Raw genomic sequence first — 26,920 nt, 5'->3', positions numbered from 1 at the left:
TCAATTACTCAAGGTCAGATCGATCTTCAAGTCCACATAGTATGAAAAATTCACAACTTTCGAATTCTCATATTTAATTCTCTCCCCCTTCTGATAATCGAAAAATGATTACAAAACCGAAAAGGAATGAGAAAGTGCTCAATTCGAACCTTTCTATACAAAACTACCCCTTAACACAATGCATAAATGTGGGCCAATCAAAATTAAATAAAAAATTAAATAGTTAAATAAATAAATAAGGGTAATTTAGTAATTTGCTTAATTAATTCCAAAAATAATCTCTATAATCATGGTATCTCTCCAGTTTAAATCTCGTTCACTTCTTTATCTAAAAATCAATTCTGAAAACCCTAAAATGAACAAATCGACACCAGACCCTTCATCGTCTTCTTCATAGATCGGGAGAGGGAAGAATCGAGCGATCAATCGGCTACTTCTGTTGGCGCTTCCACCGTTTTCCCACGGCAAAGCCACCGGCGTTTCATCGATGCCATTCACCATCGACTCCCTTCAAATTTAAACCATCCCTCCGACGAGAACACCCACTCCTATGTTTTTGTCCTCACCATCGATGCCATCACAAAAGACCAAATTCATTATCATGGAGTTCTTCATTTTTACAATTGAAACTATCTCTCATTTCAGTCTCATCAAATCCTTGTGGTTTCATGGATTATAGCACCATTTGTGTTCAATCCTTTTGGGTTCGATCGGTGGAAATTATTATGGTTTTACGGTTTTTTTTTTCTTCTTCCAGTATGGAATGGTTTACAATGATTTTCTAAGTTGAATTATGTGCTTGAAATCGGTTTGTTTCCGAAATCAAATTGTTTTCTTGAAATCGATTTATGCAACTTCTAGGGTTTATGTAAGTGAATGGCAATGTGTTGTTCAAATTTTAGTAGTTTTTTCACTCATTCAAAAGGGTCTTTCATCTATTTCTCATTGGAGTCACTGGTTCGTTAAGGATAATTGAAGATACAATTATACATTTGGATTAAAGCAAGGAGCTTATGTCAAAATGAAAAAGTTCAGTAGTAACCTTCAAACACCAGGAATTACTTTGTTACTTATCACATCTATACAAATTTATAAGTTATATACATGGTGTGTTACAAGGGTATTTTTGTCTTTGTCAAATGTTAATACGATAGTTGTATGTAAATTCATTTATGTAGATGATTCAATGGATGATATTGGTGAGATTCCAATTCTATTGGAATGGAATGATGAATTCCAGTTCTGTTGGAATGGAATGACAAATTCCAATTATGTTAGAATCACAGAAGTTGATGCTTGAAGAACGAATCACATTATTTTCTTTTAGAATGTATTAGTTGTTGTTAGATTTTGATGTTTTCTTCCCCGTTTTGATTGTTTTTTTAGTTTTATTCTTTAACAATAAATGTAATTCCTAACAAATGTTACCCGTATTCTATAAGAAATAATGTATTTTTTGTTTTTATTCTTCAATTGATTATTCAAGATTTTTTTATTCTACAAGAAGTTGTTATTCTTCAAGAAGTTTTTAAAGTCATCATCAAGAAATAGGTTCAAGAATATTTTTATTATGTATGGCTCAATAATATTTTTATTTTTGAATATACTCATAAACATATTCTGTCAGAATGTCCGAATTAAAAGAATTATAATTCGTAAAATCAGATTTTTAAAATTAATAGAATCTATGATCCCTTAAAAGAATGCAATTTTCCTTCATTAAATCTGTATTAATTGACTAAATTATCCTTGTAATTAATTAAGATGATTTTTCCAATTATATTTAATTCAATAATATATATTAACACTTTCTTAAAATAAGTAAATTTGATTGGCCCACATTTATACATACAATAACACAATAATTACTTTAAACAAAATAACCTAAGCCTATGTCTGTATGTATGTATATATATATATATATATATATATATATATATATATATATATATATATATATATATATATATATATCATCGAACACAAATTACAATTGTCGACTAATTTAACCATCGGAGGGTTCTCCCAGGACCCGTTCCCAGAAAAGTCCGGAATTGTAGTTTTGTATTTCAGGTACGAAGTTTTCGGATCTCCTTTGCATAGTCGGATTCGAGACCTTCATCAATACCCGAAAAATCTAAGATTCAACAGAACTTTATGTTGTTGATAATATATGGAGTTTAAATAGCCCATTTGAAAATGATTTTACCATCAACATATAAGTTAGCTTGTGTGCATTTTAAATGTTTGATTAAATGAATAAACTAAATGTACCACATAATATTTACACGTGAATATGCTTGCACATGTGAATCAACATGTACTTACTAAAATTAATGAAAGATTATATGCAATTCATATGTGAATAATATAAAAGTTATATTCACATGTGAATATATCATATAATGTAATATTCATATGTTATTATATCATGTAATATGCATGCTTGAATATACTATGTAATATTCACAGGTGAATATAATGTATAATTATACATGTGAATATAAAATTTAATATTCACAAAAGAATATAACGTATAATTATCACATGTGAACATAACTTGTAATATTATGTAACACCCATTGCTTGAGCCTATTTGAATTATCCTTTAATTAAATCTTTCAAATTAATTTCAGAGTTTTAGTATGGGGAGAAACGATCTCCAAAGTAAAATTTAAACATTTTACAAAGTTCAAATGCGAATAACGGTCTCAATTAATTCTTTCCAAAACATTTAGTGATTTAATACAACAATTCATGCGAGAGTGTTACAACATATATTAAAACAAAGGTTTAAGAAGATATTATAAACCAAAAGTCCTCTAAATATATAAAGCTCATAAGTTTGCTAAGCTTCTGACATTATCTACTAACCTGTAACAATTTATGAACAAGTGGGTTAGGCTATAGGGCATCTAGTGAGTACAATCCTAGGGTTAGACATTATGGACAATGTATGAATGAACATTGTGGTCCATACACCAATATACAAACCCGTACTATCTCAAAACAACAAAATCAACATCAAAAGTCAACTTAAGGGTCAAATATTATACTAGTCAAAGTACATTGTCATTTATGACAAATCTCAAATAACTTCACAAGTGAATAACAAATACAAGGTAATATACCTTAATATACACTTCTCAATAATAAAACTCCAAACTTGACACTCATTCATATATATATATATATATATATATATATATACACACACACACACACACACACACAAGAAGAACAATTCAAATGGATAATGTAGTGCATGTAACTATCCCCACCCATGTCAATCTCAAAAGTCCAGCTCACAAAAATTGTAGAATATGAAGTGCTCATAATAGACATCCAACTTTTGCACTCCCACTCGACAACAAAATAATAATGTTGGGGTGTAAAGAACGCATGACAGACGAAATTTATGAGTCGCCCTTACACCCACAACAAACCAGGCACTAGGGGTTAGCTAACCTACGCCACATGAGGGGTAACGAGCCTCTACTCATGCACATGATGATTATCTAGAAATTTACTCACAAACAAACAGCAACAAATGTCCAATTAGGTACCTAGGACCACAAAGTCACACCCATCCTAGCATAACATGCATGTATGCAACAAGTAGGATGCCATTCTTTTTTCAAAATAAGCATTTTAGTTTTATATCAATCAAAAGCATGTATGAAAATAATATTTCATCAATGCAAAAATAATGCCCATAAGGGCAACTACCAATCAAGTAGATGATAAACAGTTTCCAAAACACAAATTTCAATAATATGGGATGTATACTCCCGATATTTCACAATAAAACCAAAAAGGAACTTGCGCACATATTACTAAAGAATAAGTTTAACCCCTAACAAATAAATCAAATTTTCAAAACACGTCCTTAATTCAAAAGGACGTCCCTGAATAATAAACTATCATAACAAGAAAATGAAACATTTATTTTCAAATAATATACATATGTATAACATAACACAAAAGGGAAAACACAAGTAGAATACTCATTTTGGGGACAATTGTTACAAGGTAAGTGTACTCACCTTAAGTCATAATCTTGCAATCACCAAATATCTTCTAATATCAAGTTATGGCACTTCCAGCTCTAAAACTTCCAATATCAATCACCTAGTATCATTACAAGGTGTCAAATGAGCGAAATACCCTTCTATGGGCCATTTTAACATTCTACACTTAAAATACTCTAAAATGATCTACGGTGAATTTAGGATGCCAAAAGGGATCAAAGGGGAATCTAGAATCAACACAAAGGATCACAATCAATAAAATGAGAATCATAAGAATATTCTTGTGTAGTGACTAGTAAGCCATATTAACTATTTTGTATGATCTTCACGCCGGACATTTATGAGAATAACTGTCGTGAGAGGTATGTAGCTCCCAATAGGACTAGTTACATGCAAAAATATGACATAACTAACTTCAAGTTACTTTGCATTAGGTTGACTAACTTAGATCAAAACTAATATATACCAAGTCATATGCCTTTGACTTCTTACAACTTAGAGTAGACATTCAATTTGTAAGCATAACTAACAAACCCATATAACTATAGCTATATTTTGCAAATATAGAATTCAATCACGAGAAAAATAAATAAAAGTTCAATACATATCGATTGAAGGCAAACGGGCAACAAGCTGTGCCACTAGTCCTTTCTGGATGGCAAAACCAATTCTTTTGAAAACAACATTTGTGGATCTAGGAGATAAGACATTAGAATGCATGACTCGTTGGACTCTATTAAGGAGCTCCACCACCTCTGGTGCTAGAAAACCAAATGTATCGAATGCAAAAGGAACAAACACATGTTGATTTTATCTACATGCATTCTCGTTCTTTACCACTTTGCAAGCAGCAGCTTTCAAAGCGGCATGCCCATCCGTGAAACCCCCGCTCCCCAAACCAACAAGAGGGGAAACCCAGTAAGATCCACGCACGCATGCTTCCCTCCTATCCATCCAAAGACCAAAATGCCAGCCGGTCTAAGTGTGGAACTGCCATCCTGCGGGTCCGTCAAAAAGTTCACTGGCGCTTCTTTCTTCATAGAAATAACAGCACGCCGACAAGCATCAAAGAGAACATCCTGAACCACATCATATCCATTTATATTTCTTCACTTTTTCATCTACAAGGTTGTTAGCTTCATCATCCTCACTAATAAATAAAGGTTTTTTTGCCACTTGTCACACTCTCATGCATTATGCCACATGTCATTTTTCATAATTTTGAGATATTTATTTTCCACTTGTCATTTACTTCATTTATCATTATCGAATATATTCCATTAATTTAGTTTCTATAAATTAAACACACCATAATAACTATATTAATTTCAAATTTTAAAATTCAAATTTCAAACTTCAATTTCAATTTTAAATAAATTTACAATTGAAACCTTTGTATTTAGAATTTTGTTATAATTAACACATTTAATACACGGGTCTGACAACAAAATACATAATTTTAATTGAATTTTTTATTTTATTTTAATTTATACTTATTTCAAATTTTAAATTCAAATAAATTTGTTGTTTAATCATTTGTATTTAACATTTTGTTTTAATTAACCCGTATATTATACGGGTGTCACAACTAGTTTACAATAAAAATACCACCATCAAGTCTAATTTAATCCAGATGGGAATAAAATCTCTCATTAAATAATGATGAAAAAACCATAAAGAATAAACAATTTATAGGAAAATGAGTGTATCTCATTTTGTTGTACATTACCTATAAAATATTTTGAAGGGATCTTTTTTATTTTTAGTTTTTCGAATGTTTTTGTCTTTTTTTTTTTTTTTTTTTTTTTTTTTTTTTTTTTCCAAAACCAGTAAACTATCTACATATAAACATGAGACTAAGATCACTAATCATTCATCTTTTCTTTTTGAGTTACTTCAGCGTAGTCAATGATAATCGAAACTTTTTCTTTAGCAAGCTCAATGATTTATTTTTTTTATACTAAAAAAGAGGTTGAAAAAAACAAAACAAATGATAGTATAAAGATCCAAAATTATTAATGGGAGGTTACACACAAATAAACCACACACTTACATTTACAATATGTGAAGTCATTTTAATCGTCTTAAATTCGTAATTCTGTGTGCATTCTTTTCCATTTTTAAACACTTTACATATCAAAAACAAAACAGGAAGAGATGCAAATGTAAGTAATCAAGCGTAGAAATAATGTTTTTTTGTGGGCAAAAGATTTCAATTAACCAATAATCCGAGTAGCTTAAGGTGAAATTTTTTAAGAGTTATATAGGCAAAATATTTCAATTAACCAATCAATTAAAGAGCATAAGCCAAAAAGTTGTAGGAGTTATGTAGGCAAAACATTCCAATTTTAAGTATATAACTTGAAACATTATGGGAGCTTCATTCATGTGAATATGATTCAAATATATATATATATATATATATATATATATATATATATATATATATATATATATATATATATATATATATATATATATATATATATATAAGGACTCGATCACCATGCTCGAGTCAAATTTATCCGACGACGAACGTGATTTTTAGGCGGTTACAAAATGATGGGCCAAAAACAAATCCCGATTGTCAAATCAATTCTTAAGTTCTTATTTGAATTTGATTTGTTAAATTATATCACACTATCAAATATTAAATTTATAAATATTATAAAATAGTTGGTTTAAAATATTATATATACTTAAAAAACGATAAAATAAATGACTAAGTTTTTTAAAACATTTTAAATAGATGATGATAAACAGTCGAAGATTGTTTTTCATAGATGGTAACTGTTAGTGGAAAATTATGTTCCAAAATAATAAGTTATAATATAGATTGTGTCGTGGCAAAAGTAAACAATATCTAAGTTTACAAAAACACATATACAACGTACACAAATTCTATTGAAATTTAATATCAATACATATCAGGAAAACATATTCAAATATCGATTACAAAAGGAGTTCTTTACAGAACGATATATACATTTGCAATATCCTAAGATATAAAAATATCGATTACAAAAGGACTTCTTTACAGAACGAGGTATACATTTGCAATGTCCTAAGATATAAATTATTTGTGTTGAGTATGTCTTGAAGATAAAACAATCAATTTAAGAATTGATATTGAATGTGTCGAATCAATAGTATGTAGCCCTAAAGAACGAAAGGAAAAACAAGGAACAATTTTAAGATTTTTGTGTATGTATTATCATTTCGAAAATCTCTCATATTGTGGTATTTATTGGCTTAGTGTAATGACCAGAATTTTCCATTTTGTCACCAATGTTAGGTTATGTTATGTTTCCTCGTTAAGTTATCTCTTTGGTTGGTTAAAATTAACTTTTTTGGGGCCAAATGTTCAAGGAAATTATACCTGATCATATGCATGGGTCATGGGTCATTTCCTCACACTTAAGGGGCCTAAAATCAAGCAACTTGGTACAGTAATGATACAAAAATTTGAATACCATGGCCATATTGTACCAACCAATTCATATATATATATATATATATATATATATATATATATATATATATATATATATATATGGGTTGGTACAAAATGGCCATGGTATTTAAATTTTTGTATCATTACCATACCAAGATTGCTCAATTCGTATGGTACTACCGACCATTAATGTTAGCAACCAAACATATTAGCTACAAACTTTTTTAGCTCGGTTGTTGACATGTTGGTTGGTTTTCTAGTGACACAATTTCTTTTTGAACGGAAAAGAGAATATTAAAGAAAACTAGCAGGGAGCTGGGCAAAAATAGTACATAAAGAAATATGAAACCCAAAAGAAACTTGAAACCGAAGAGGGATAAATAAACCAGAAAAATTTAATGTTAAGTAAATATTTTTAAGGGATACCAAACTATAAACTAAGCTTATAAGCACCAAGGGAAAAAATGCCATAGTTGTAGACACCAAGAGTATTAGTCATGAAACGAGCTCAGAGGCGACAACATCCAAGTGAAAACAACCTTGTTTGAAGTAGCTTCAACCTTTAAAGGGTAAACACTTACAAGGGCAGTACGGGAAAAATATAGTGCTTCAAACTATTGATCAAGAGTCTCCATGTAACATTTGAGATTTGGTATGTTTCCCTTTTAACCCCTTAATGTAAAATTTCTATATTTTTGGCCCCTGGCTAGTAGGTGGGGCGTACTCTATGAGTACGCTTAGCGTATTAGCTCGTTTCAGGAATGTGGGTTCATCCATGTACGTGGGAGTACGCTAAGCAGTGATAAACCCTAATTTTTAGGTTTTGTGCCATATTTAAGCAACTTATAACACCCATGGATCTTCTATTGATCAGCCTCCATCAATCTATACCCTAAGATCGAATCCCTAGCCTCCCATAGTTTGTTCTTGAGCTTTGGAAATAATTTTGGTGTTGTTTTGTGTGCATTGAAAAAGGTGGTGCTGGATGACCAAACAATGGTTGGACTTGAGGTTATAGATCCAAAATCTTCAACAAGTTTGCTAGCTCCAGAAGCACGAGGATTTTCCAGATCAGCAAACCGATATTTTATTTGAGTGATTCAATAGCTAGAGGTGAGTTTCTTCCCTGTGTTTAGCGGGTCGAAGGTACCATGTCGGCCCATGGTTTGTTATGATTAGGATGATAGATTTCAGCATGACTCTGCATGTATGTTTAACGGGCAGAGCCCGATGACAGCCTAGGCTAATTATATGTTTGATATGTATGGTATGTGGTATTTTAGGGAACTTTTTAAGCTTTGTGCTTATGGTTTCCAGTTTATGTTTAAGGTACTTCTGGTTTAAAGGGGAAGAACCTGTGATGATTGTAGTGCACACACCATATTGTTTCACATATACATAACCCTGGTGTTTTTGGATGTTATTTGATATATATACTCAGATTTTCTTTGGTTTTCATGATGTTGTTTTCGATGATAGTTTCATTAATTTAAAATTCAAAATTTTTTAGTCTTAATTTTTGGTATGTTACAAGTTAGTATTAGGGTCGTAGTTTGAGGGATTCGGGCATACTCTCGGGTGTGTTTGAACTCAAACTAAGGGTTTGGTAGAATTTTCAAAAAGAAATGTTTTATAAAAGGGTTTTCTAATAAAAGAAAAGGGGCATGGTGCATGCAATTGACCGAGCTCAAGTAAGAGATCCCAAAATACCCATACATGTTTTATGATATGCTTTGAGGTGTGAATCTGTGGATCACATGTTGTTGAGACTGAATAATTTTAGAAGGTTAGGTTTTAACTATATTACGCAACTCTTGTTTGAGTCCAACTGTTGTAGTATGAGACCTTTCAGTGGATGAAATATCTAGTGTCGGTGATATGTAATTGTATTTGTGAGCTAGTTAAAGGGTGTTAGGGGGGTTCCTTCTGCAGCTGATGGCGGGGAGTAGTGTAGTGTTTTCCCTAGGAAAACCTAGGAGGAGATTTATAGTAGGAGACTTGTCTTGTGGAGGATTGTATGTATGAATAAGGAGTGACTTGGAGGATTCAAAGTGATCCTTGAGGAAAGTACGGATAGATGTGAAAGGTAGTATGGGCTTGTACTACTGGAAGCATAGGATCCTTACTCGAGTCAAGGAAAGCTGCAATAATACCAGGAAGCTCGTAGAGTATGAAACTCCTCGATATATATTTATACATGTTCTGATGGTTAGTATGGTCTATTTTTATTATGGTGACTCTTCGAGGAAGACCGATTAGTGGTTCTAGTGTTGGTGAGGGTTCATGCTCGGGTTTTTGGAGCTGGACATTTAGATGATCAGATGCTGGAGTTCATTTCCTCTGAGATTACCGGAAGCATACTTGAGCAGAATCCTATGATCTTTGGTACGGTCAAGGAGGGAATTCTGGAGATTTTGGATGAGTGCTTGAGCACTTTTTGATCTATTTTGGTGGCATTAGTGGGAGCTCGCACGTTGACCTTCTGTGAGTTTCGAGCATGCGGTGCTCCGGAGTACTTTAGGGAGAAGGAACCAATCGCGAGAAGACAATCGTTAGTGGATGTCGATAATGCCTTCCTCACTACCAGTTGTCCCAATGGGGTAAAGGTTAGACTTGCTTCCTGTCTTCTGAAAGACAAAGCTCGAGATTGGTGGGAGGAGGTTGCACGCTCTATGGGTGATGTGGCGGTTGATTCGATGACATGGGATAATTTCGTGACTAGATTTCGAGCTGATTTTTCACCGATGATTGAGCTGCAACAGCTAGAGAAGGAATTCCAGGAGCTTCTCTAAACTATTAGGACAGTGGCCGAGATCACCGCTATATTTCGTGAGAGGGCGTTGTTGGTTCCATAGTATGTGGCGGATGAGGAGATGAAGAAGGCGAGGTACCATGAGATGTTGAGGAGTGATATCCGATAGTTTGTGAACTGATCCAGTTGCAAGACACTAGATGATGTGATTTCGAGAGCTGGAGAGAGAGATGGAGAGAGATTGATCTAGAGATGGAGAGGAAGAGGAAGCAAGATTAGTCTAAAGGTTTATGGGGGTCGGGTAAGAGGACCAATGTATTTGATTTGAGATCGATAGGCCAACAACGCCGGAGCCAATGTGGCAAGTGCACAAGACGCACAATGAGGCGTGCACGGTGGGTGGTTCTGGATGCCTCAAGTGAGGCTGGACAGGTCATATTAGTAGGGATTTCACTACTACTACCACCACCACCACCCATGTATCTCATTTAATTTGCTTCCATTGCTATCATAGGGGGCACAAGAAGGCCAATTGTGGACCAGTGGTGTCACCTGCTCCAGTGACTCTACGGATTACTAATGGCTGCCAGAGCAAGGTGAGTATGCCTGTAGTGAGAAGCAGGGCTTTTCAACTGATAGCCGAAGAGGATTGCGCAACACCTGATGTGGTGATGGGTATGTATATTATCTTTATCTCTTTATTTATCTTGATTTCTCTGCTTAGATGTGTGTTTTATTTTAGGATCGTTCCTTGTGAACGGTATCTCCGTGTTGGTACTGTTTAATTCGGGGGCTATCGTGTACACTTAGCAAGGTGTTTGTTAGATCTCCAGGGGAGCTAGATTGTCCCTTAGAGGTTGAGATTGTGGATGATCAATCTGTCTGGGTATCGAGGGTTCATCCAAGTTATGTTCTTTAGATGTTCAACGAGCAATTCTCGATTGATTTGGTTCTTATTCCTTTGCGCAGGAATAAGGTTAATGTGGGGATGAACTGGTTGAGCTCCAATGGGGCGGTGATTACTTGTGAGCATCAGTTGGTATATATTCGGACCCCAAGTGGGGGAGAGTTAGTGGTTCAAGGAGAGAGAGCTCAGCGTGGGCTGATTCTATGTTCAACAGTTAGGGCCAGACATTATCTTCATCAGGGTTGCTCTGGATATGTCGCCTATGTTACGGATACCTGGGATAATGGTAAAGTGATTGTGTATGATGCGTCAGTTGTACATGAGTACCCAGATGTGTTTCTGGAGGATTTCAATGGGGTGCCTCTGGAGAGGCGGGTGGATTTTAGGATTGAATTAGTTCTGAGTGCGGATCTGATAGCCAAAGCACCGTATTAGTTAGCTCCTCCAGAGATGTAGGAGTTGTCTACATAGCTTCAAGAGATATTAGACAAGGGGATCATTTAACCGAGCAGTTCTCCATGGGGAGCACCGATCCTGTTTGTAAATAAGAAGGATGGATCTCATCGGATGTGTATTAACCACCAGGAGTTGAATAAGCTAATAGTGGAGAACCGTTATCCACTCTCGAGGATTGATGATTTGTTTGACTAGATTTAGGGTGTATCTTGGTTTTCCAAGATTGATCTTAATTCAATCATCGTCAAATGAGGGTCAGATAGGGGGATGTATAGAAGATGGCCTTTTGGACTCGCTATGGTCATTACGAGTTCGTGGTGATGCCCTTTCGGCTCACCAATGCTACAACCGCATTCATGGACCTCATGAACCGCGTATGTAGGTTGATGCTAGATTGGCCTATGATTGTATTCATTGATGATATCCTGGTCTATTCCAAGACCCATGAGCTGTATGAAGAGAACTTAAGGGAGGTATTGAAGACTCTGAGGATGGAGAGACCTTATTCGAAGTTCTCTAAATGTGAGTTGTGGTTGCGCGAGGTGTAGTTTCTTGGGCACCTTGTCAATTAGAGTGGCATTCTGGTGGATCCGAGCAAGGTTGAGGTCTTGATGGGATGGGAGATTCCGAAGTCTCTGTATGAGATTCAAAGTTTCCTTGGGTTGGTAGGCAACTATTGGAGGTTCATTCAGGATTTCTCCAAGATATCGGTTCCTCTGACTCGGTTGACGAAAAAGACTGTCTGTTTTCACTAGGGGCTTAAGCATCCGTCAACTTTTGAGACCCTATGACAGAGATTGTGTGAGGCGTCGATTTTGACCCTGATAGAGGGTGTTGAGGATTTCGTGGTTTATTGTGATGCGTCGATCACAGGGTTGGGTGCAGTTCTGGTGAAAAGGGGCCACATGATTGCTTACACTTCGAGGCAACTAAAGCCTCATGAGGCGAACTATCTGACGCATGATTTAGAGCTTGGGTAGTGGTTTTCACCCTCAAGATTTGGCGACGTTACCTTTATAGGGTCCGCTGTACTATTTACACGGATCACAAGAGCATGAGGTATTTAATGGATCAGCTGAATCTGAACATGAGGCAGTGTTGGTGGTTGGATGTGGTGAAGGATTATGATTATGAGATCCTTTACCATCTGGGGAAGGCCAATGTGGTGGCCGACGATCTCAACTACAAGGTTGTCACAGATCCGATCAGGGAAATTTGTATAAGGATGATAGTGATTGTACTACACTCTTGGAGCGGATTCGAGAGGCTCAGGTTGAGGCAATGAAGGAAGCGCACTGGAAGAGTGAGCACATAGTGGGTCAGGTGGCTTCCTTTGATTATGATAGTTAGGGTTATTGACTCTCCATCAGAGTGTGGTTTCCTTATTAGGGTGGTGCACATCAAGTTCTGATGGAGGAGGCGCACAAATCAAGGTTCTCCATTCATCTCGGGGTGACGAATATGTATAGAGATATTCGTCCAGATTATTGGTCGACCTGCATGAAGTGGGATGTAGCTTGGTATGTGGAGAGGTGATTGACTTGTAGGAAAGTCAAGGCCAAGCACCAGCAGCCTCACGGAAAGATGCTGCCGGTAGGCATTCTTGTTTGGAAATGGAAGGAGATCAGCATGGATTTCATTATGAAGTTGCCTTAGACTGCACACGGAGTGGATTCAATTTGGGTCATCATGGATCGATTTACCAAGCGCGTGCATTTTATTCCGATTCAGGAGAGTATCTATGTGGAGAAGTTGGCCGACATATACATCAGAGAGGTTGTGTCATGGCGTGGGTGCCGGTTTCTATGGTTTTCGATAGGGACGTCCAGTTTACTTCCAAAATTTAGAAGAGGTTCCATGAGGAGTTGGGTACTCGTTTGCATTTCAGTATGGCTTTCCTCCCATAAACTGATGGATCGAGCGAGCGTACCATCTAGACCTTGGAGGATATGCTTTAGGTGTGTGTATTGGATTTCGGTAGGAGTTGCGATATGTATCTTTCGTTAATAGAATTTTCGTATAAAAGTAGTAATCAAGCCAACATTGATCGACCTCCTTTTAAGATACTTTACGACAAGAAATGCAGGACCCGAATACGTTGTGGTGAGCGCGGTCAGCGAGTTATGGGGAGTACCGAAGTAGTACTCAAGACTAATGAGTTGATTCAGTAGGTTAAGGGTAGACTCTAGACAACTCAGAGTCAGCAGAAGAGCTATGTCGACAAGCACCAATCTGATCTAGAGTTCCAGGTTGGAGATATGGTTCTCCTGAAGGTCTCACCTTGTAAATGTGTCATCTGATTTAGGAAGAGGAGCAAGTTGGGCCCCAAGTGCATCAGTCCTTTCAAGGTTCTGTCCCAGGTGGACCAGGTTGCTTATCGCTTGGATCTTCCGGAGGAGTTTAGTCAGATCCATAGCACATTCCACGTATCTCAGTTGCGGAAATATTTAGTGGATTTTATGCGGTGGTTCCATTGTAGGATATTCAGGTGGATGATCGCATGAATTATATTGAGAGACCGGTGCCAATTCTTGATAGAAACACGAAAACCTTGAGGAACAAGGTTGTTGGCTTGGTGAAAGTTTAGTGGCAGCATCTCAATGGGTCAGAATGGACGTGGGAGCCAGAGGAAGAATGAGGGAGCACTACCCCGAGCTATTTGAGGCAGCGGACTTCAAGGACAAAGTCTAATTCAAGTGGGGGAGAATTGTAACATTCGAGATATGGTATGTTTGCCTTTTAACCCCTTAATGCAAAATTTCTATCTTTTTGGTCCTCAGTTAGTACGTAGGGCGTACTCTATGAGTACGCTAAGCGGATTAGCTCATTTCATGAACGTGGGTTCACTCACGTACGTTGGGTATACGTGGGAGTATGCAGGGTGTACGCTAAGCAGGGACAAACCCTGATTTTTAGGGTTTGTACCCTATTTAAGCAACTTATAACACCCGTAGATCTTCTATTGATCAGCCTCCATCACTCTATGCCCTAAGATCAAATCCCTAGCCTCCCATAGTGTGTTATTGAGCTTTGGAAGTATATTTGGTGTTGTTTTGTGTGTATTGAAGAAGGTGGTTCTTGGTGACCAAGATTTGGTTGGACTTGAGGTTGTAGATCCAAAATCTTCATCAAGTTTGTTATCTCCAGAAGCGCGGGGATTTTCCAGATCGGCAGACCAAGATTTTATTTGAGAGATTCAATAGCTAGAGGCGAGTTTCCTCCCTATGTTTAGCAGGTCGAAGGCACTAATATCAGACCACGTTTTATTATGATTAGGATGTTAGATGTCTACATGACTCTGCATGTATGTTTTCTTATATGTTTACCGGGCGGGGCCTGGTGATTATATTGTATTCTAATTATCTTTGCGATTTTTGCACGTGTTTATATGTTTGTATCTATACCGATCAGGGCCGAGTGCCAGGCGGGGCCTAAATACTAAGATATCTATTTCGAGCAGGTCACGATGCCAGGTGGGACCCGATGTTGGGCGGGGCCAATTATATGTTTGATATGTATGGTATGTTGTATTTTGAGGAACCCACTAAGCTTTGTGCTTATGGTTTTCATTTTATGTTTCAGGTACGTCTAGTTCGAAGGGGATGAGCCTGTGATGATTGGAGAGCACACACTACATTGTTCCCCATACACATGACTCTGATGTTTTTGGATGTTATTTGATACACCCTGATTTTCTATGGTTTTTATGATGTTTTTTGGATGATGGTTTCATTAATTTATAAATCAAATTTTTTTATTCTTAATTTTTGGGACGTTACACTCCAAATCATAATGGTTATGTTTGATGGGTTTTGGTCATAAGACATCCTATGTGCTCATACAAACCCTAATGCTTGGATCTAGGTTTCTCTATTGTACATGCTTTGAATCCAAGACTATAAACTCTAATTCTAGCATACAAGTAATCATATTAATATGTAATTAGGTTTAAGATCATACCTTTATTGTTATGTAGCAATAACAATCCCAATTCCTCCTTGAATTGACTTTGGAAGGCTTAGAGTCACAAGTGTCACTCCTATAATGGCTTACAAACACCAAGAGCAAATGGAGAATGTATAAAGAGAGAGGAGAGAGGTAGGAATTCGTCCTTAGGACTTCTTGGGAAGGGATACACGAATTCATGTGCCAAGGGGTGTTTATATAGGTGTTCAGATAGGGTTTCAGTCATTATCCTTATCTAGATGCTTATCCACAAAGCAACCCATAAGATAATCTTTGAATCCTTATCATAGTCGAATTATAAGGCCTTATCACCTCAAATTCGTTCACCCTAATAATAAGATAATCCTTACCTTATTTTGTAACTATCACATAATTACAAATCAGCCCCTCTAGTTTAATTAATTACACTTGATCACAAAATTAATACCTAATTAATTATTGATCAATATTAATTAAACAAATATGATTTCTCCTTTAATATATTATTCTTATAACATATTAATAAATCATAATAACCTCTCTATCTTTATTTATTTCTCCAATCAAGTTGCTTTGGTGAAGGTAACCCAAAAGGACCATGCACCATCGGGTCAAGTACATACCAAAATAGTTATGGACTTAGACACTAATCCAACAGTCTCCCACTTGCATAAGTCTAATAACTATTCTGCGTATGACTTCAGATCCTGATCTGCAATCGTAGCTTTCCAAAGCCGATGTCAACTCTGATCCTATCAGATACACGTGTCCTTAGATAAGGGATCATATATTCCTCCATTCTAGATATCGTATGAGATATGATTTCAAATCATTCTCTTTGTACTACTTCTCAATTTCCGATTTATGACGACTGACTAATTAAACAAATCAAATTAACCCTAGCCCGGCCGAGCACTTACGTTTATCATCATTAAACCATCGAGGGGCCCAAAAGATATCGCTTTTATCCTACCTTGGATAAAAGGAACGGATAAACTTTGATACAATGCTTGCTTGCACTCACTAACCAAATCACACACAACAATATGTTTTATAACACCAAGTTACTAGTGCGTTTACATATTATCAATGTGCAACCGATTAGCAAGATACAACTCACACATCTCAGTTTCAAGAATATAAGATGTTATCGTCTCACTAATCACTCGAGATAGTGATCCAAGTGAGCGTGGGTTTAATCCAATGCTCAAATCATATTCATAAGCACTCATGAACGTTGCAGCAAACATTTGCTTATGTCTAATACTCTTCTAGACAATCCACACACCAATTCACGACAATCTTCATTCATATCTACTTCCAACATATGAACGACTGTGGCCCGTTCGAATAATTCGATTATTCTTAATAAACTCAATTATTCTGGAAGTCAAAACATGCAAAGTGAAACATAAGAATAATACTAATCCCATATGGCCTCAACCCTTTGAGCATAAACAAAACACGTTTTATTTATCACCATATCGATTACTCATTATTTGTCGTTTCGGGTAATCAACTTTATACTTGAATTATTACACTTGTCCCATGCTCCTAGCATGCACACAATGTTTACCTATGGTTTTTACTTTGTGAAATAGACAAATTGAACACATTTCCAATCATTCTAATTTTACAACTCCAAATCCATTTTCTTAAGTGTAAGAATATCAAATTCTTGTTACTTATAGAATATACTAGATTCTAACACTTTATGCAACGATCATTTTGTAATGTCACTGCACCAAAGTCTCAAAGACTATTGCCAATGATATTACAAAGTCGTCTAACGTAGATTGTTACAAGACAATTCCTTAGATATGATGTCTCTCACTCAAAGTACATTCCTTTGAACATCCTTTTGCATAAAAGTTTCTAATCTAGTCATAGATTTTCAATATTTACTTCCCAATATAGATACATTTCCATACTTTCCATATGACAACACATTTGTTAATAGAATCTTTTCTATTCATCATAATGTCAATATGGTCCATTAATACCATGCTTCCAACTACTCACAAGCAACCAATCCTCATCGAACTTTGGATTGTTCTTTGATAGTTGTTTAATTATTTTAGTCAAAACCGATTCTAGTCCCTTTTCCCTCTAAATGCACTAGACATTTGGAAAATTTTAGAATGGTCAAACATTAAAGCATTTGCAATCGATCCTATACCCGAAGTGTATGGGACACGACACATAATGTTTTATTTGCTATGTTCTCAAAATTCGAATTGTGAAGAGGAATGCCGTAATCATAATCGAAATTTTAAGAACACACTATGTACCCTTGACTAAGTTTATTAACATTTCTCAACCTAATCCTTTAGATTTCAAATGAAGCATAATATTCTCTCCCTTAATTATAGCAAAACAACCTTTCAACTCTTACAACTTTGCAAAGTATGACTCTTGTTTTCTATAATTAATATTGCCAACTATGCAATACGTGCCTTAATAATCGTACAATCATAACATTTATGCTCCCACTATCATGATGATTATTATAAAACATAACACTTACGCTCCCACTAGCTTCGACATGTATTAATAAACATCTTAACTTTCAGAAAAACAATACTTATTGAATTTTTTAAGTTCATGTTTCTAATACTTAGTGCTTTGATAACTTTTATCAAGGCTTCTTGAACTTATACACCTTTGCCTTCGATAGTTCATATGTGTGTCTAAACAATTAAGACTAATTGCCAAACCTCAAATTATGGAAAGGGATGCCGTAACCATAATCGAATTCGAGAATGCAATTTTACAATCACTATCTTCTTAAAATCTTTCTTAGTGAAAGCATTTTCTCACAATCATTTTCATGAAGGAGGAAATCTTATGACACTTAGATTTAAATGATGTATGTGTTCCTATCCATGTGAATTTGTTAAAAACCAAAGTTTACGACAAATTCAAACTCATATGGATCGAACTTTCTTAATCTTGATTTCTTGCCTTATGGTAGCACAGCTGCCCACCACGTCTTCCAAGTAGTTGAGCAGCTCACCTTTTCCTATCAATGTACTTTCCATTGATCAAGGTCCTTGCCTTTTATGCATTCAAATGATAACTCATAGGACTCACATGCATAATTAACTCGATTGGATTGGCACAGAAACAAAATAATGTCTTCACGATAGGTTGTAAACCTCAACTCGTGTGCTAGTGATGATTGATAAGGTTTATTTGATTTGTTCTTGAAACTTTTCAAGACTATTAAGACTCCCACTGACTCCTTGACATATACGATTCTCTTATCAAAACATTTCTTGACAAACAAATATTCAAGAGTTAGTGTAGCTTTTATCAAAACAAAACACTTCATAATTTTGGTCTTAGTTGGTCTTTGTCTTATCCAAGACATCACAACTTTCCACAATTGATGAATGTTATAAACCTTCTTAATACTATTCACTCAATGTCACAATCTTGACTTTAAGACTTGTTTTGGAACGAAGTATGATTGACTTCTTGATTTGACCATTTCTTCAATCTTTGATTCCTCTTCTAGGACATACAATTGTACCAAGACTCACTTAGAGGATCAATTGAGATATGGTTCTTAATCATTAAGACCTATCATAAAGCATAAAAGCTACTCTCCCTTCTTCTTAGAATGGAGAAACTCTTATCTTTCTGCCTACTTGATTCTTCTTATTCGTTTTGCTATTGATCTAAACCCTTTAATCAATTCAAAATTACACTTAATCTTGTAAGTGTAATCATATTTACTAAGCCTTTAGTAAATCATGACGAATATCTTTGTTACTCTTATGGTGAACTTGATCAACACACAACTTTGTGTACTTGATCTCCTAGTCCTTCACTTGACACTTTGTCAATGAATTAGTCTAATTTCCAAATATGAAATTTCTCATTCATCGTGCAAACAGGTTGCATGATTCCAAGTTTCTGTCCAATTGAAACTTGGGCGATGAGAAACTCTCCCTATTTGGTAAATTCTTGACTTTCCATAAGACAATAAGAAACAAATCCATTATTGCTAATAATTTTAACATCAATTTTTCATACACGCCATTGTAAGGATAAATAAATAAAATTTAAAATAAAAAATTTATTTTATTGCGGAAAAATTTGTCCTTACAATGCAACTCATTGAAAAACTTATGCTAATACATCTTTCTTAGCAATCTAATTCTAACTCTAAGTAGTAGCTCAAGAATCTAATCTTCGAGAAACGCGATCGAAATCCATTCCTTCACGGTTAGATTCTGCTCACTTCTTCCCTTAAGCTTCTTTTCTTTTCTTTGATCCTTCTAAACATCAATTGTAATCTTATCACATTATGTATTCAGAATCTAGAATGAAGCTTAAAAGAGTTAGTCAATGGATTTTACCTAAATTAGAGCCATACGTTTCGACTCTCCCATCTCTTAGATCTCTTAGGTAAATAGGGCAACATCGTCTCCAATGCCCCTTCTCTTGGCAATAAAAACAAATTGACTCTTTTTGGAATAGGACATGGAACTACTTCAGACATCGCCTTTCTCTTATGATAAATCTTTTCAATCATAGCATGTCTTTCGTTGCCATTGTCTATATCCATAGAGGTCTCGAAGGCAGATTCACCAATCAACTTTGCTTTTCTATTGCGCCAAACCATTGCTGATTCAGCAGCAATAAGCATATAGGTGAGATCTATAAGGGTCACGTCGCGGTTCATCATATAGTACTCTCTTACGAACTCACTATATGAGTTAGGAAGTGATTGAAGAACCCAATCAACAGCCATTTCCTCACAGACAACGGATCCCAACAGTGTGACTTCATCCCTAAGACGTGAGCACACACCGACTTTCCTTCTTTATGTTTACTTGCCAAAAGGGCTTGAGTGATATTGAACCTTTCAATTTTACAATCTTGTGGGTTAGGGAGAATAATTGGAGGAGGAGGAGGAAGTGAAGCATGATTTCTTGTTCCTCGATCGAATCGTGGAATATCATCTTCTTGTGGAATACTTGTTCCACGGGATTCGGGAAGACCATAGTTGTCGAACTTTGACATCTACAAAATGGGAGAAAAACGAATTCAAGTTAGTTGATTGATTGAGTCATTGGTAAATCACCCAAATGAAATACTAAGGCTAGGACCCAACACAATATTCTACAACTCGGGAGAGGGATGCCGTAACCCTAATTGCAGAATATTTGAAGGTAAGTGAATGACGATTCACTAATTTCCACCATGTAAAACGAAAAAAAAATTAAGTTTTAAATCTATGAAAACTCCTAGATCCTTTGAGATTCATTGAACTTTCAATGGCATGTTTAAATCTCGATATGCCCCTCTTGTTTGTGACTGGGATGCCGAGGATCACAAAGCGGGTGTGAATAACCATGCAAACTTACATGGTGCCCTCACATGTTACAGTCACCTATTCGATGTGCCGGTAAACCACACACGCTCCACCGAACTATGACCAACATTGAGTCACCCTTTGCTACCTTTGCTTAGAACCATTTAGTGTGCCGGTAAACCACACACGCTCCACTAACGTCTTCGCAAGGGCACAAAGTGTAATTTCATGGAATTGCATCAATTCACTTTTGCCTAAGTAACTAAGATTGGGAATTTGAAAAACATTTAGTTACTTTGTATTTCATTATACTTATAATGGAAGGTTTCGTCCTATCCTACCCGTTCGGCTAACGACCCTCCACTAGTCAAGAGTGCGGTGGGTAAGAGTGGATACCCATTCAATCGCCATTTTATAGGCAATTTCCTTAAACACCCCTTATAGACCAGCTTCGTGAATGAGGCCTACTAACGGTAAGACTGACTTTTACTCATACATATATATAATGTTAGACTTTTAATGTTATATATAGTATAGGGTGCATTTCATACTTTTAAAATACTACGTGGTTAACTTTAATAATTACACTTTTAATTCAATTAAATGGTTAACCTAAACTTTTATGGATTTATTAAATCTCTTTTAATTATACTCCTTAATTAATTAATAAAACCATAAGGGTGTATTTGAACTTTTCAAAATATTACTAGGGTTTTGGAATTTAACATTCCTAATTAATTTTTAATCAACTTTTAAATTCCAAAACTTAAGGGCAAGTTTTGAAACATTTCAAAACATTAGGGTTTAGAATTTAAATATACATCAAAATTAAACTATTTAATCAAAATTTAAATTCCAAAACTTGATGGCAAGTTTTAAAACCTTTTTCAAAACATTAGGGTTTCAACTATTTAAATTTCAAAACAACAAAACTTTTGGGTTCAAATTTAAACTATAAAACCTAAAGGACAAAATATGAAACTTTTCATAACAACAAGGATCAAATAACAAATAATATAAATTAACATTTAATCACATAATTATCTATATTTGATTTATTTAATGATTTCTTGCAAAACAATTTATCAATTTAATCAAAATAATCAATCAATTATCAGATAAGGAAACAAATATTTTATTAATTGATAATTATCTTTAATTAGATCAAGAATATAGTCATATATATCATAAAATCGGATTTATATTGATCTAATATGATAAGGTAGCTATCCTAATGCAAAATTAGAAAGAAATCCCGAGATAAGCACTATCTGACGAGTTGACTCGTCGAGTCAAACCTGGACTCGGCGAATTCAGCTATGGACTCGGCGAGTCCAGCCTCTAGAACACCAAAAATCGAATTTTTTAGATATGCAATACATCAATACAATTGAAACCAAGCTAGGCTCTGATACCACTGATGGGTTTTGGTCATAAGACATCATATGTGCTCATACAAACCCTAATGCTTGGATCTAGGTTTCTCTATTGTACATGCTTTGAATCCAAGACTATAAGCTCTAATTCTAGCATACAAGTAATCATATTAATATGTAATTAGGTTTAAGATCATACCTTGATTGTTATGTAGCAATAACAATCCCAATTCCTCCTTGAATTGACTTTGGAAGGCTTAGAGTCACAAGTGTCACTCCTCTAATGGCTTACAAACACCAAGAGCAAATGGAGAATGTATAAAGAGAGAGGAGAGAGGTAGGAATTCGTCCTTAGGACTTCTTGGGAAGGGATACACGAATTCATGTGCCAAGGGGTGTTTATATAGGTGTTCAGATAGGGTTTTCGTCATTATCCTTATCTAGATGCTTATCCACAAAGCAACCCATAAGATAATCTTTGAATCCTTATCATAGTCGAATTCTAAGGCCTTATCACCTCAAATTCGTTCACCCTAATAATAAGATAATCCTTACCTTATTTTGTAACTATCACATAATTACAAATCAGCCCCTCTAGTTTAATTAATTACACTTGATCACAAAATTAATTCCTAATTAATTATTGACCAATATTAATTAAACAAATATGATTTCTCCTTTAATATATTATTCTTATAACATATTAATAAATCATAATAACCTCTCTATCTTTATTTATTTCTCCAATCAAGTTGCTTTGGTGAAGGCAACCCAAAAGGACCATGCACCATCGGGTCAAGTACATACCAAAATAGTTATGGACTTAGACACTAATCCAACAATGTTTTCACATGGGAGAAACCTTTCTCAACAATACCAATGGATCTGCAATTACAACTTTGAGATGCACATTACGCCTTTAGGAAAGCAACAAGGGTAAGTGTCCACAAAGTATTGAATGGAACAAGCTTTTAATTGATTTCATGAAAAGGTTCATGCACGAAGATGCGTGGGAATGCCTTCAAGGAGATTCTCTAAGTAAGCTGATTGAGAATACTATGCAGCATAAGCCAAGATGGACCTTCATATTTGGATAAATTATTGTAAAATCCTATGAAGCAAAATAAGAAAAGTAAAGAAAAGAAAGAAAAAACACATGCCAAAGGAAATGCATCCCCTCTTAGATAAAACCAAACACTAGAAAGAAACACGAAAAAAACGCCAAGTGCAACTGTTTTGCTAGAGAGATGTCTACCCGTGAGAAAGAAAACACACGCCAAAACACAAACAAAGCTGCATATTGGCATACCCTAAGACACCGATTGATATTGAAATATAAACACCACCCACCCCACCCCACCCCAACTCTAAAAGCTACATAACTTATAAAGCTATAAGCATTTAACCTGGTGTATTCGAAAGCTTGAAGCGCTACTGCTAAAAACACTGAAAAGCAATAATCTCGCACTAAACACACACTTGTCTGCAAAGCAAGAATACCACCAAGATGCCAATATTTTTAGAAAAATAAATAATTAAAACCTACCCATGGCCCAAACTGACCTAACCCCCACCCCATGAACTTACAACAAATCAGATTCTAGGATTGGTTTACAACACCATTCCAACCATCTAAGCTTTTTAGCTTTATGTATAGTGTTTGTCCATAGATAGGATAGAGTCTAGATTTCATTTGCAAGACCTGAAGGTGAGAGGGTTTGACTGAATGAGCTAGCTTGTTCCATAATTTATAGATGACCCAGGTAAAGACCAAAGATACAACTTCTTGAAACAATCCTAGGTTTTTCTTAAATGATAATTTATTCTTACGCTTAAGTAGTTCTGAGACTGACTGGAAGCCTAATGGAAATAAGTGCCACAAGAATCTAATATCTCTCCAAACTTCACATGAAATTGGACAGGATGTGAATAGGTAGTTTTCTGATTCTGGATGTTAGTTGCAAAGGGTGCACATTATGTTGGAGTCAATTCCCAATTCGTGTAGGTTTTCTTTTGTTGGTAACCTACCATGACAAACTATCCATGCTAGGATGTGTACCTTCTTAGGCACTAGGTAGTTCCACTTCCAACAAATGTTTGTTTTTGGGAGGATCTTATCATCGATGTGGTTTCTCAATGAATCTACAATGTATACACCCGGTGGCTTAAGATTCCAAAATTGCCCATCATTTTGGTTTGAATTGGGATTTATGAAGCGGTTTTACAAGTCTAAGTCATGTTTTGAGAAGGTTGAGTGCAAATTCACAATGGATCCCTAGCATAAACCTTTTTTTTAAAGGAGCATTCCCCATCATTACCGTATAAGGCTGTTATGACATCCTCCCAGAACTCTTTTTATCTTATTTGAAGCGCCACCACCACTTCCCTAGCAGTGCAAGATTTTGAGCTTTCACGCTTCCAAAGTCGATCCCCCCTTCATCAGCTTTGAAGAGAATCTTGTCCCACGCTATCCATGACACTTTGTTTTTGTCTGATAACCACCCCAAAATAAATGCCTTATATGATTTTATAGGATGTTGATTATCTTTATAGGAGCCTTATATAGCGAGAACTAGTATGTTCCAAAACTACCAAGTAACATACGGTATCGAGTAGTTCTTATTTCAGGATTGTGGAATGGAGTTTAGACTCTATTGGAGGTATATGATGTTGGAAAAGTGATTTAAACCTTGGATTGTTCAATGGAAGCTGATGGGTAAAATGGGAAAGGTTATGTTTCAGGTTTCTTTCATAAATTAAAGATTTTAGTTCGAGATGTTTTTAGTCATAAGTATCAAGATGGAATTGTAGAGCTCATTGATACCTTTCTGTAGATATAAAGATCATCGAAAATGGAGTTCAAACGAAGAAGTTATGGCTGCTTGAAGTTAAGGTTGGAAAAGGGAGTCTGGCAGTAAGTTGGGCATACACTAGCTAGTACGCTAGGCGTATAGGCTGAAGGAACATGTTTTTAAGGCGTTATACTGGGCATAACTTTAGGTGTGCTAGGCATACCGCCGCAGAGTAAAAACCTTATTTTCATGGTTTTGAGCCCTATTTAAGGTCTCTAACCCCTTGGACTCCTTCCTATCATGAGCCTCCACCCTCTTGGGCCTCTAACTCGAAACACTAGCCTCCTCTCACTTATTTTGAGCCTTGGCATCATTTATGAGCTTATTTCTTCATGAGAAAGTGGGATCTTAAAGATCAAGGTGGCAACAAAGTGTATGGAAGAAGGATTCAGCGTAGATCCAACAAGATTACATCATTACTGGACCTTTGTGAGTAAAATGCTTCAAATTTTCTCATTAGTTTCATAAATCATGTTAATTTTCATATTTGTCTCTATTTGGTCACTTTAGTGCGTAAAGTTTAGATCTTGAAAGTTTGTTACCTTGTTATGGATAAATTTGAAAACTTTATCCATCTAAACGTTATATTGATTCAGATATGAAGGTTGAAGACTCGGACTTAATGAATTAAGTTGTGAAAGATGCATTTTTAGTCCTTTTAAGACTTAAATACTAGATCTTGGTTAATTGGACCATCCTAATGGATAAAGTTTGAAACTTTATCCATTATGGAGCTATTAGGAACCATAAAAATGTAATCTTGGTCCCTTTCTTCCCTCCATGTAAGAGTTATGATGCCTTGGTTTGTGTATTAAGTTAGGGTTTTGGTGTGTTAACTCCTTCTAGCCATGGAAAGTCATAAAGTTGGAAACTTAATGAATTAGAAAGTTTGGGCTAGATTTGAGCTTTGGACGTGAGATCTTAATGGAATAAGCACTTAATAAAGGAAAATGGAACTAGTCGAGTACGATGGGTGTACTTGGTAGTATGCTGAGCATACCAGGCTGGAACCCCGTAATTAGGAAGGGATGTACTACACTGAGTGTAGTGATTGAGTACGCTGGGCGTACTCAGTCTGTGTTGACCTCCTTTGACTTTTTGAACTGTTGACTTTTTGACCAGTTTGACTTTTTGTCAAACTTGAGTAGAATTGAATATTTGAATAAGGATTGGTCTCAGTTTGGATTTAGGATGTTTGGGTTGGATATTTTGATGCTGAAGTAGTTGTTGGACTTCTTTTGAGTAGTTCATGTGAGTCTTCTCACAATGTTTGGCGGGTCTAAGGCACCAATGTCGGCACATTGATTATTGTTTATACGATGCTAGCTGTCTGTGTGACTCTTGCATGTATTGTATGTGTTTGTATAACAGACATGACCCGATGTCAGGCGAGGTCTGATGAATGTGTTTGGTGGGGCCCATCGCATGTTATTGACAGATCTGTACCGGGAGGGGCCCGATGTCGGGCGAGGCCCATTATATGTATGGTATGTGGTTTTTTGGGGAACTCACTAAGCTTCCTGCTTACGGTTTATGTTTAAAATGTTTTCAGGTACTTCTAGTTTCAAAAAGAAGAGTCGAATTGATCGTACTACATCCCCTGGAGATTTATTCTGCATTGACTGTTTATGATTTACTCTGATGTTTTGCGAATAATTTTATTATAATCATCTTTTGGGATAATAAATGAATGAATTTGACTTATTTAAAATGAAATTTTTACTCGTAAATTTTGGGATGTTTCATACCAAGTATGAATTTACATAATGTTAACCTTCCACCAAAAGAAAGAGATGATGCTTTTTACTTGGATAATTTAGA

At 35.6% G+C, this 26,920-nt stretch overlaps 1 protein-coding gene across 1 annotated transcript; it reads left to right on the top strand.

The window, feature by feature from the left end:
- Positions 1-11,156: 11,156 nt before the first annotated feature.
- LOC145030226 (uncharacterized) lies at positions 11,157-11,579 on the top strand. Its single transcript, XM_078978629.1, has one exon. The coding sequence runs from the start codon at positions 11,157-11,159 to the stop codon at positions 11,577-11,579; it is 423 nt and encodes a 140-aa protein (XP_078834755.1).
- Positions 11,580-26,920: the final 15,341 nt, after the last annotated feature.

The sequence above is a fragment of the Lactuca saligna genome, chromosome 2, assembly GCF_052625555.1.
Source record: "Lactuca saligna cultivar CGN05327 chromosome 2, ASM5262555v1, whole genome shotgun sequence".
In the NCBI taxonomy this organism is placed as follows: domain Eukaryota; kingdom Viridiplantae; phylum Streptophyta; class Magnoliopsida; order Asterales; family Asteraceae; genus Lactuca; species Lactuca saligna.
Note: the sequence above shows the minus strand (reverse complement) of the source record. Positions and strands in the feature narration are given on the sequence as shown.

Bases quoted from the DNA above. Each gene is read 5' to 3' on its own strand.
- LOC145030226 (XM_078978629.1), top strand. From the start codon at position 11,157: ATGTTCAACGAGCAATTCTCGATTGATTTGGTTCTTATTCCTTTGCGC.